At 37.1% G+C, this 12,415-nt stretch overlaps 1 protein-coding gene across 1 annotated transcript in view; it reads right to left on the reverse strand.

Annotated features, from left to right (window-relative positions):
* The window catches only part of DNAH7 (dynein axonemal heavy chain 7), a 102,107-nt gene that overhangs the window by 20,105 nt on the left and 69,587 nt on the right, over positions 1-12,415 (reverse strand). The window contains 6 exon segments of the mRNA XM_042822371.1: positions 2,062-2,154; positions 4,987-5,181; positions 5,762-5,888; positions 7,888-8,223; positions 8,946-9,079; positions 11,941-12,131. Coding sequence (XP_042678305.1) covers positions 2,062-2,154; positions 4,987-5,181; positions 5,762-5,888; positions 7,888-8,223; positions 8,946-9,079; positions 11,941-12,131 — 1,076 coding nt within the window.

Consider the following 12,415-nt stretch of genomic DNA (forward strand, 5'->3'; position numbering starts at 1 on the left):
CCAAAAAAAACAACAAACAAACAAACAAACAAAAAAACAACAAACAAAAAAAAAACAAAACAGAACTCTTTCTTTTCTTAAGAAGGTTGAACGCTAGGGAAGGCATGATGGTGTAATGCCAGAACGAGTAACTTGGAATTGATAATTAAAATACCTTATTTGCTAAGTAACCTGCAGCTCTAGCCCTTCCAAACCTAGTTTGTCTAGCTTCTGGATGAAAACTTAGTTCAGTTCCGATTGTTTATCCAACATCGCATTGCAGTAGAAAAATGAACATGAGTGTGTAATAGTAATTCCCGGAAACTACAACTAGCAACTCTATCTTTTCTCAGAGGGGAAGAATACCACACCTGACAAAATAAAACTTGGTCGGACTGCTGCTTTTTGTCTCTAGCTTTACACTGAATTGCTGTCTAATTATGCCGTCAGACTGCAAATCTTTTGAATGAGTTGTGGTTCTCGAGTTCTGATCGTCCCTACCGTATTTGTGCGGGCCGTGCTGTTGACGTATACCGAAGCACACATATCTGAACTTTTTTAATTAATGGCCTTTGACATGCCATAATTTTTATTCTTAATTCTATGGATAATAATAGAGAATGAACTGAGATGAACTCCCTGATGAGGCGTGCTAACTGTGCCCCCCTTATTCGTTGTCTAAGCCCCCTGTGGCTTTGCGCAATAGATCTTTATCTTGCTGGTAAGGTCTCATATTGAAAATATAGCTGGTGGCCGTCAAGATTACATCAAGAATAAACAGCGCTCAAATAGCTAAAAATAGGAGCAGTCTGCTTTATTGGAAGCGGTCTGATACTTCAGAAGCTGGACTAATTATAAAAAGTTATTACCTAAATATACCTAAACTAAAACTAAATTCAAGAATCTCTCCCTGATGCTATTTAAAGCATAGCTGAACAACATGCTCGCAACTTAAAAGTTTGCTTAATATATTTAAAAAAAAAAAAAAAAAAAAAAAAAAAAAAATAAAATGAACCCCACTGGCAAGGTGAAATTGAATATGACTGACATTTTTTTCCTCTTTATACAGTAAACATATTTTTATTCCTGTGCAAATACTAACATTAAGCTGAACAGCAGTTTGAGGAAGAATTCCTTAATAGGCTCTCTGGAGCAGAAGTAGTAACCGATTTATTTCTCTCTTTCGCAAAATGCTTTCTCACAGGTAGGCGTGAGCTAACACTAGTCACGATAACCTGTGAATGTATGATAAATACGTAAGCAAATACTTTTATCTTGCTTTTCATGGGCTGACCTTTGAATAAAGATGACTAACAGCGAGTACCTGCTGCGATCTATGCCTTATTCAAGTCTTTGAGCCAGACACTCGCGACGGTCCTGAATCAAAATACTTTGTGTAGGACAAAATGGACCTGGCTGTCTGCAATAATTACTACTTAACAGTCTACGCTGCTGTTAAATTAGCTTCCTACACCAGTCTAATCGACCTTGGATAGCAACATGAAAAACTTATGCGAGCCAAGTTGTCAGATGTAATAAAAAGGGAAAGTCACTAGGCTTGTAAGATGACCTTGAGTTGGAAATGCCCAGGAGATTTTGGTATATGCAGTGAAACTTTTTTTTTATTTTTTTTTTTTTAAAAAAAAAAAAAAAAAAAAAAGCTCAAAGCCTATCCCTCCACGTTAATAAGTCTGCTTGTTACACTTTTCTGGGAGCAGACGTGGCTGGTCTAGGCTAACCAAAGGTACGTTCCGTGTCCTATTGTTACGTATGTAGAAGCTAGGGGAAAGAAGGAGGAGAGAGTACATTTGGAACGACGGCATTTATCTTACCGTGACTTCTACCTGGTGAACAGACTACCTCAGCGTGAACTTTCACAGTCTTACCACATCCGTTTCTCTCCCCCGTCTCACTGTGAGTACTGAGCAAGTGCCCGCGCAGCGCTTAGCTGCCAGCTGGGGCTAAACTGCGGCAACTCAGTTGAAATGCAAATTTGCAAATGTTTTTTGCTTCTAAAATAGACAGAGGGGTTTTTTTGTTTTTTTGTTTTTTTTTTTAATAAGGCAGTAGCCTTGTACGTACCTTGTCAGGTCTCAGACAGCGAATGATGAGCATCCTTTGGAATTCACCCAACTTTTCTTGCCACTCTGCAGGAAAATCCTCGTACTGAGGATCCTAAAAACATACATATTTCAGTTTTCTCTAAAGCATTTGTGAATTATGTGAATTGTTGATTATCTTAACTCGATACATCAATTCACAATAGACTTTTTAAAAATCTGCAGGAATGGGACTTTGTGTTATTTTCCCTCATTTAATGTTTTTTCTTAAAAAAAAAAAAAAAAAAAAAAAAAGTATATCTAGGGAGCGTCTACTGTGGCAGAGAAGCCAGCCATTTTCAGGTATTTAAAATGTTAACGACCCCAGTTCCTCTTTTCTCTAGGACGAAAGCAGACAAGAAATGAGATACAGGAAATGCTACGCTATTATATGACAATCGGTATTTATGCCGGATCTGAGAGAAATTGAACTGAAAAACCGAGTCGAAGAATGCCCCGGAACTTATTTTGTAAGCAGCTTATGAATATTCCAGCTATTTGACAGCAGTTACTACGCTGGAATAACAATGAGCGTGCGGTGTATGTTAACTTACTCCAGTACAACGCTAGCTGGCCACTGCTGTTATGGCTGCACCGGGGCAACTTAGGCTCGCATGTGAAGGGCCGGGCACAGAGGCGTATGGGTGGACTACGGATTCCGAGCAACTTTGATTTAGCAAATCCATTCACGATGGAGCTTGTGTTCCTCAAAGGGCCTGGTCTCTGACCCTCTCCATGATTTCTTAGCACTTAGTGCAGCGTTCTGGATACTAATCTTATTTTTCAATTAATATAAGGGGGAAATAGTTATGTCGCGGTGAAAACTCTGACTCTTTAAGAGCGTGGCTAAAAAAGTGCTAGTTTGGTATCACTGAGGAAATCAAGAAACACTCACGAGCAAAGGTTGCACCGAAGACCATAATGAGTTGTGCTACTGCCAAAAACTGATTGTTTATCCACGAGAAGCAGAGATGCAGCAGTAAGCTTTGAGGTTAAGGTGGCCAGCCAGCTGGCTGGGGGAAACCAAGTTTCGGTCCCTGCTCTAAGATACAGAGCTTAACTTTAGACAAAATACACAAAACTCTTGGAGCAGGGAGCTGAACTCAGGTCTTCTCTGTTTTTGGAAGAAACCTGAGTTGCAAGAGTAGGAGAAGCAAACGTCAAATAGTTTTCTGATAATCTTGAGACAGCTATATTCATCATACTGTTATTTATGACGAGGGTGCTTGAAGTCATTTTGTGCCCTCTTTCTCCTCCTTTCATAGACTAAACTGCCCTTTGCCTGCTTGTGCGTTGCTGGGGATAAACACCATGCTGGTGAAAAAGATGGCCTCTATGAGAAAAAGAATGCTTACTGAGACCCGTCAACTAGCACTTCTCAACATTCCAGTGCTTTCACAGGAAAGTATTATTGTTGAAGCTGGATGCTGAAAGAAAATGTTTTTACAACGAGTAAGAGGCCTAACGCCTCTCCCGGATCAAGACGGTGACAGGCACTGTATATACCGTTCAGGGTTCAGTAACGGCGGTCCTAGTTGCGGTCTTACTAATTCTTTAGATTTTTTTTTTTAATCACTTAACTGATTTTTTTTTTTTTTTTTTTAAATGAAAAAATAAAGTGAAGAAATTTCTGCTTATTTCAGTTTGGCTTTTTGAATGTGGTTAGTGGTCAATACGTAGACCCTGATTCTTTTCTTCTGCAAGTCAGCACCTTTACTATAAAATGGTATTATCTTAGTGTACATAATGAAGTAGTCTCCTCACCCTCTGTTTCAAAGGTTGTAATTTCCATGTTTGCTTTCTCAATGGCTAGTGTTGGAAGATGAACTGAAGCTCTCAACTTACCATATAAGTTATGTAAATGCTTAAGGCAAGCTTTATTTCTGCTATTTGCCGGTTTCCTGCTATCTGGACGACTGAAGCAGCCATATCTGCTTTATTTCTTCAAAATTTATCATACCGTCATGAGAAATTCCAACTAAAAATCCTTTAGATGTCCTCTCTACCCCCGTCCAGTCCCTTGGTCAGAGAAAGGATTTCTAAATCGTTGAAATCGATAAAATGCAGCCTTTTTAAAAAGAGTGTAACAGGTCACAGGCCATCTAGCTGTACAATGATATATTTTCCTCATTTAAGTAACGTTGAGAAAAATCCCTCGCTCGACTAGCTGAACAGACGCTACTGTTTCAGTGTTGGAAACAGTTACGGTCAGGCGTGGTGCTATTGGGAAATGGTAGTTTTTAAAATAGTTGGATCAGAAATTGTGCGTACGGTGAGAGCTAACTGCATAACTAATGGCATAACTAAAAGCAGAAGAAAAGTGGTATGCTAAAACGAGCGCCGAGAGAAGTTGACAGTAAGATAAAGCAAGTGCCTAAAAGTGGAGTGTAAGTCAGCTACAAAGGCTCAATTTTGAGTGTACTGTAGTGAAAATGTTTAAAGAAATCATTTGTGCCTATCTGTCACTCTGGAATAGGATGCAGGTCGCCTGAATCCCACTTGAGCATTTCTAAAATGCAACGGTTGTTTTTGTTGCTGTCATTTTTTGAATTTACCCAAAAAAGCTGAATACCTATGTAATGGTACAAAAAGGCATCCTCAAAGCCCTGTGAACAAATGGACCTACCGATAAGGCAACAGCGGCTGACTTCAATGTAACTAATTTCACTGTTGCCTTACTTCTACAGGATTTGCCTTCTTTTACTCCAGCCCAAATCAAATACCTGCTATTCAGTAGCCACCTGACAAACTGGCAGTTATCTGCCCCTCCACACCGTTTGCTTAAGTTTTTACTTTCATATATGCAGAAATCAACCCTGTAAAATGACAATACTCCATTTTCTGACAATAAATGTATTCGATGCGTTAATTAGCTTTTGGAAGCAAAGAATTGGGAAGGTTAACGTACCAAGCTGTCGTACACGGTTTTCCATCCGTCTTTAAGTCGCGTAAAATCCTTACTAATGTTCGTGAAGCACGGCAAGTCTTCTAGCCGACAGATTTCATCCCATGATTGCGGAGGAAGCCAGGTGCACGGATTAGAGAAGGGATTGTCCAAGCCTATGCCACCGGTCAATAGGAATTTCCATTCATCCTCGTTAATCTGCGGGAAAAAGCGCTGCTCTTAGAACTAAATAAATAAAATCGGATAGTTTTAATATGTTCTATAGGAAATCACTGTGCTTATCTGATTTCTTAGACCAGTTGAAAAAGAATCCTACCCGAAGCATTTAGTGTACGATTTTCAGTTAACAATGAATTTGAGGAACTGGAAAACTTAACACAAAAGCTGATTTTAAAATTGAAAAGATTTAACGCTTCAAGTGAAGATGAGTTATTTCTTAAATTGCCTCTCACAATTCGTTTTTATAAGCTTTTAGAATTCAGAATACGTTACGGTAAAATTTTGTAAAACCTTAACCCTAAGAATAGTATAGGGCGGACTTAGGTTTCAATAACATCCAGAAAAGCTATTATCATCCAGTATGTTTTTTGCCACGCTTGTTTGCGACAAATTTATTTTATTCTATAGAATCTTCTTTGCTTCTAGTAATTGCTTATTGAACTCAAACAACAAAATTCTGGATTAAATTTTACTATTACGTATACGCTTATTTTCCTATTTTATCCTCTCAATTCTTACGGCTGGTCGTTTGAACAGGAGATTATTTTTAATTACTTACCATTTTCTCATATTTCAGGAGATTCACAGTTAGATAGAAAGAGAAGAGCAGCTTGTCCTTTTCAAACAGTGAACGACAGACATTGACGTAAAGAGAGTAAGTGAAATGATCCTTGAGAATCTTCAACCTACAGGTGTCAGGAAAAGAACGATCTTCCATTAATATCAAGCTTAAGATCTGTGCATTTTTGAAGCCTACTACAAATAAATTGGATCCCCTTAATCGTAAGAAACTCTCTGTTCAATTAGCCTCAAAAGAATCGTTAAATTGGGGTACCGATTTTTGGCCAAAATAACAAAAACCAAAATTACGACTCCCCGACACGTTTTGCTGAGGAAAAGAGCAGTCTCCTCTGGGAGTGGCAAAAAGAACAACAATCTTAAGATTCATTATGAACAAGAACACCACGGCTCAAATCCAAACCGCTGATTTTTTATCGTCTTCTGTAATTTATTTTCTATTCTACAGACGCTATAATCGCAAATTTACGAAAAACTTACGACTGTTAATTATTTTCTTTAAATTAAATAAAAAAGGAAGGTTTGTCAGTCATCATTTCGCCAAGAGTTACGTTAGAACAGCCAAAAAGAAATGAAACACCTATACAGATGGTTAGAAACCAAGCACCTGCATTCATACAGTTATGTCAAACAAAGAAAAGAATTAAGAAGAATATAAAAATCTCAGAGCACGTAGTGAATACCACCTGATTAGTGGAGACGACCCAAGAAAAAAGTCCCACGTGAATTATTAACTGACAGAATTTTCTGTGCCTTGGCAGGTCTGCCTTTTTATGTCTTTCATGGGCAAAGCTGTGAAAATGAGCTTACACCGATCGTGCCCCGGGAATGCACAGTGTCAGCTGGAATTCAGGTCCCGCATCTTCCAATTTCTGCTAGCACAAAGTTTTTCTTTCAAACAAACTAAGTAAAAAACGTTTTTCTTATCGCTCGCTGACTTTGATTTAGGAACACAGGAGCGTGTGGCTGCTTTTTTGAGACAAGAACACGTAAGATTTAAAGTCAAAGGGATAGGTGTACAGAATGCAGACTGCCTTTTGGCAGAAGGATAAGTTGAACGTAGTTTCAAATACGATAACAAAATATTAATTCTGACTTGAATGCGTAGCATTTGTGATAAAAACGCGTATGCTAATCTTGAACTATACAGACCTTAAATTCTAATGAAAAAATAACCTTCGTAAATCAGTACACCATTAAAACAAACGCTTTTACGTTAAGTGCTACCTTGCCAGGAACCGCACCTCACTTGTATTTAAATAAAATACAGACTGTCACAGATAATTCAGAAATTGCAATCTGTAACACTAACTGTTTTTTCTGCAGTAGTTTCCCCTGTCTTTCATTCAGTGAATGACCACAGAAGTAGCTAAGCTAGAAAAGCAAAGCTCCGTGCATTTAATCCACAGATCTGGAGATCAAACAAGCTGCCGAAATACAATTTATTAATTGAATTGATGGAATACTGAAAAGATCTCTTAAGAAAATCTCCGTGTAGCTAATTCACTTCGGCGTTACGTTTTGAACAATCCTACTGCGATCTTAATCAATCACACGTAAAATCAATCCAGGGCTTGCTTTTATGAGATCATTGAAGATTGCAGTTTCTCCCGTTCTCGTGAAGAAAAAATGGAAGAGGGAGAGATGCCCCGCATACAAAACTGTAATCAAACATTCCAACATTTGCTGGGTTAATAACTACTGCTTTTCCTACTCTACAACCTAGGCCCCCGGACGCAAGACTTCATTCTCTTTTACCAGTTGCGTGAATGTTTCTTATCTGCTTCGGGAAGGCGTACAAAGTCAATACATTAAACACAAAATTAAGGTGAGCAGACCATTTTAATCGCTCTGCTCCTTTGCAATTTCACACGTGTCTTAAGTTAGCAATTACTAAATAAAAGAGTGAAATATGTTGCGCTTGTATTACGTCATACCATTTTGTCTCTATGAAGAAATTGTCTTCCAGAACAATATCCGGCAGATATATACAAAGAATGCTTCAGAACGCGACGCCTTACGTGACACGCTTCGCAGAAATGGCAATAACTTCTCTAGACTAACCGAACATGTCACCAATTACATATGGCAGATTACCCCGCTTACCTTGTTTGTAAATCTTCTGATTTCTCTGAGTTATCTATAGACATGGTGAAAAGGTTAATAAACCACATGAGAGAGTACTGATACATCGGCTCAATGTTGGCTAGATCGGTAATAGAAAAAAACAAGATCGATGAATGGACAGCAATAGGACGATAGCCCATACGAGTGGCATCAATCTTCTTTTCTGTTTCTTCGGCTACAGCTTGCTTTTCAGAAATCTCGTTAGCCAGAACTTTGGAAGAAGACAATATCTTAATAGCGGTTTCATCCTCCAAAATATTTCCTTCCGAAGCCGAAAGAACTTCTAAAATCTTGTCTTCTATTTCTTTTAATTGCCTATGATAAAATAAATTTTTTTTTGCTTATTAAATTTGGCAATTTTCTGCTAGTTTTACAGAAGGTTACGCGTAGATTCTTTCCACGGTACGCAACTTACGTAAGAAAACCTTTTTGTACCTGTTACTAAGTATTGGCTTAAATTTCAGAAAAATTAAGCTAATTTCAGACTCGAAATAAACATTGCAAAGGGAGAATGGGTCACAACATTTTGAATGCTACACGTTTCATGCTTTGATCTGTGGGCAAAGATCCCTTCCGCGTGTGCAATAATAGCAAATATAATGCAGAGTGGGGGAAAAAAAAAAAAATCAAAAAAAAACAACTGTAAAACATCAACGTTTGTGAGGACAGCAAATCATACGTTAATAACAACTTGAAAGGCACATGTAAAGACAGAAGACAGGATCAAGAATTTGCTCTACAATGACACATCCCCCTAACTTCTTCAGTATTTTATTACAATCCCACATATAGCAAACTGTGTCTGTGACAGAAAGCCATAAATGGTACGAGTACGAGAAAGACCGTGCGTTCTGATCAGTCTAAAAGCCAAATGAGCCGAGCCTGGGCTCTCAAAAATCATGCTCTTGAATTTCCTGTTAAATCAGACCTAAATAATAAAACAATTAAAAAATGCCTATGAAATGTATTTCCAATGATTTTGATTTTCTTAAACTGCAATCTGCTTCTGTCCCTACCAAGGGAAGTTATCTTCATACCTTTTATTTGCAGCCCCTTGAAGGATGAGGGCTTGTTTTTCTCCTTCGAGATCTGGTCTTTCTCTTGCAACTACTATTCCAAGAAGCTGATCCTGCATTCCTTCTGAAGTTATCATGAAATTCAATAGCGTTACCTGTTAGAAGGAAGATGTTTTGAGAATTGATCGTATACAATTAAAATGCTTCCTCATTTACAGGATGAGGACTGCACAACGACGCCTTATACGAAAATTGGATGGTAAATGAATAGCAGATGAGAGTTTAAGATCGTGTACCGGAAAGTTAGCGCTTGAAATTACACTGAAACTCTAATGCTTCAAGTGACTGGTTCACGTAACGTAAATGAACGATCCTTCGATACCTTTAGCCTTCAAATAGCTTTTTCAGAGAGACTTCTATGAATGGAAGATTCAAATTAATGCACAAGTTCTGTAAATACATTGGTTCGTGTTTGTTTTCCAGATCTGTTCAATCTGAACATCCCACTGCAGAAGGGATGCCGACACAGTATTTTAGAAAAACACAAATACAGATCGCATTTTAGAACTTTAAGAAACTTCTTTCTACTTTATAATCAATCCTCGCAATTTTCATCAAGTAAGTGGAAACACAGATGCCGGAGTTACACTTTTAGTTGACGCTGCTCCCACAACATACACTTTCCCCTCTTAATTGTCCTGTTCTCATGTAGTTTGGGTTGTTATTACCACAGATATTTGTACCCTACTAATAGCATAATAGCACCTCTTTCTCTTGAGAAAATATCTTTAAAAAAAAAAAAAAAAAAAAAAAATTTGAAAACTTATTCACTAAAAGGATTTCTGTGCCATAACGTATTTATAACCGACTCAATAAATGACGTGCTTTGGTTGAAAAAGCAAAAAACATATAATGTTTTGTACGAAAAAGGTAAAAAAATACATTACCAGTAGAGACTAGAAAATACTTGATGCGCGTAGTTCAAAACCAAAAAAATCAACTCACTGAAAGTCTCTGTAGTGACTACAGATTCTCTCTGGGCTTTTTTGGTAGGTACAGATGATCTGTATTTCCAAAGAACGTTCACCTGAACCTTGGGATTAGTGACGATACAAAATACCCGTACAGTCAATTTGTCTTAATCTTCTTCCTCTAGTACTATGAAAAGTTGTCAAAACCTTTTTTCTATGAGCTTCGCTTGCGAAGTTAGTAGAGATAGTATTCTCATTTTCTTAAAATACAACATTAATAGGTATTCCTTACACCACACCTCATTTGAGGCTCTTTCACTGCTTTTTTTAAACGGGAATTTTGAGATAAAGTTCAGTTGTATGTGACTCTAAGAATCATTATGATCTTCAGAAGCATTGCGGCCTAATTTCTTCCCCCATCTTCTCTCAGAATTTTAATACTGGTAAACTGATATATAATATACAGACGGATCTAAATATACAGATTATATAGATCTAAAGGCTATAAACATACGAACATTTCAGAAGCTCCATTTCTCTTCTTCAAAGCAAAAAGTTTGCTACGAGCAGCTCTGAGGTAACTTTCGGCCAGAGCGGCTACGCTCTGAAAAGTTGGCTGGCTCGGATACCTGAGTCTTTGAGGACTAAGCGCAAACGTTAAAATCTGCATTCTTCCTTATCCTCAGAGGGCCGTAATGATGTTTTTAATGCACGTGAATAGACAGCATTCCTAGAGCTGAAAATCATGAGGTTTTTTAGTGCTTTTTGAATTAATCAATTTCTAATAAATAATCTTACAAATGGAGAAAAGATACTCTGCATGACTAATAACTGCAAATATATCTCTGTACTGCAAATATGTTCTATATGTGTCTTTGAAGGCTTCGCTATATAAGACATCAGAATTCATTACGATCATTTCTATGAAATACGATAGCCCTATCAGTAACTATTTTCTCTGGACTCTTTTTCCATTAGCTACCTCCAGAGCGACCTTCAGGATAATCACAGCAAAGGGTGTCACAATTACGTTTGGACAAATTTATTTAGATATTACTTTTCTGTCTTCTCCCTCTATCAATTGCTGATTGACAACTAGAAGATTTTAATTCTATTAACTATCAGCAATTCTTAGGAAACAATTATCATACAATTTTAAATACATATGTACTAGTCTAAGAGTACATATTTTGCAAGCTCTCTTTCCTGTTATATTTCATCTTTTTTTTCTTTTCCTGAACCTGATGGTAATTATCTTTTTTGATAAAAGAACTGAACAAAAGTTATTCCCTTTCGTTCATTTTTGTGCTTTTTTCCCCCACTTTCAGTACTCCTTAGTTGAAACTTAGCCTTCCACATTGCTGAATATCATGTTTACAAAGCTTGACTCAAAGATTCTGCGTTTCAGTACAGCCTTTAGCCAAAGTGCCGATTTACAATACTTTTCAATTAAAAACTCTTTAAAAGGAATGATGAAGAAAAAGTGCAATACTTCCCTCAAGCAATTTTAAGATGAAAAAACCCACCCATTTTATTCTTGAAAGCAGAAAAATGCTTTTTCTTTGTTCCTCGAATATAAAAATTATGTCCCCATTTTAGCATTTGTTATTTTATTTTATTTTATTATTTTATATTTTATATATATTAAATTTTATTTTTATATCTTTCATAAAGGAGGCACAATGTCAGAAATTACCTGTACTACAAAAAAGAATCTTGAATATGAAAGTCTAATTAGAGTTTGCATGTCATGCGAATGTTATATTAAATCCCTGAATACGCTTTTGTAATAAAGGTTACTGAGAGAATCGAGAGATAGAGACTGGAAAAGGTGTTACAATAAATCAACGTTTTCTTAGAGTATGAAAATACGTTGGTATTGCAAGGTGACGTATTACATACGAGATACAACACTGGTCTTCCAGCAGTGCCGAAAACAAAAAATTCTAAGTGAGGAAGAATCAACAAAAGCCAGAAAATCTTCCCCGCTGAAGCCAAGGAATCACTCTGAAGTTAAAACAGAGTTGTACTTTCAAAATTCTCACCTTGACAGATATTTCAGGAAGATAATGAGGATTTCTCAGCTTAGTCGTAATATAAAAGCGGAATTCAGGAGCATACTCGATAGTGGAGTCTCCGAGGCAAATGCATATACTTCCCGACTGCTTAAACGTCTGTTTGAGCAACAGTGGCTCTAGAATAGGATCCAGTTCTTCTCCGATATTCTCTAGAAGCACTTCAACACAACGTAAGCGTTAGTAGGGCTGTCTTGGCATTTATACTATTTATACTACTCAGTGACTGTCTTTTGCAATCTGTAAGCAATGCACAAAAAGTGAAAATATCAATCGGGCAAAATTTACATATCTAATTAACGTTTCTTAGAGCGTTCGGCCAAATAAAAACCAAATTAAAGAACTGAATTTTTAATTTCATCTTTTTTCCCTAATATTGTATCTATTTCCAAACAAGCAGCTGAAACTCCTATTACTGCTGCCGATGGATTACCATTCTTAAAAA

Source organism: Centrocercus urophasianus, unplaced genomic scaffold (genome assembly GCF_019232065.1).
Source record: "Centrocercus urophasianus isolate 14NV4802_14NV808 unplaced genomic scaffold, USGS_Curo_1.0 seq_20, whole genome shotgun sequence".
In the NCBI taxonomy this organism is placed as follows: Eukaryota; Metazoa; Chordata; class Aves; order Galliformes; family Phasianidae; genus Centrocercus; species Centrocercus urophasianus.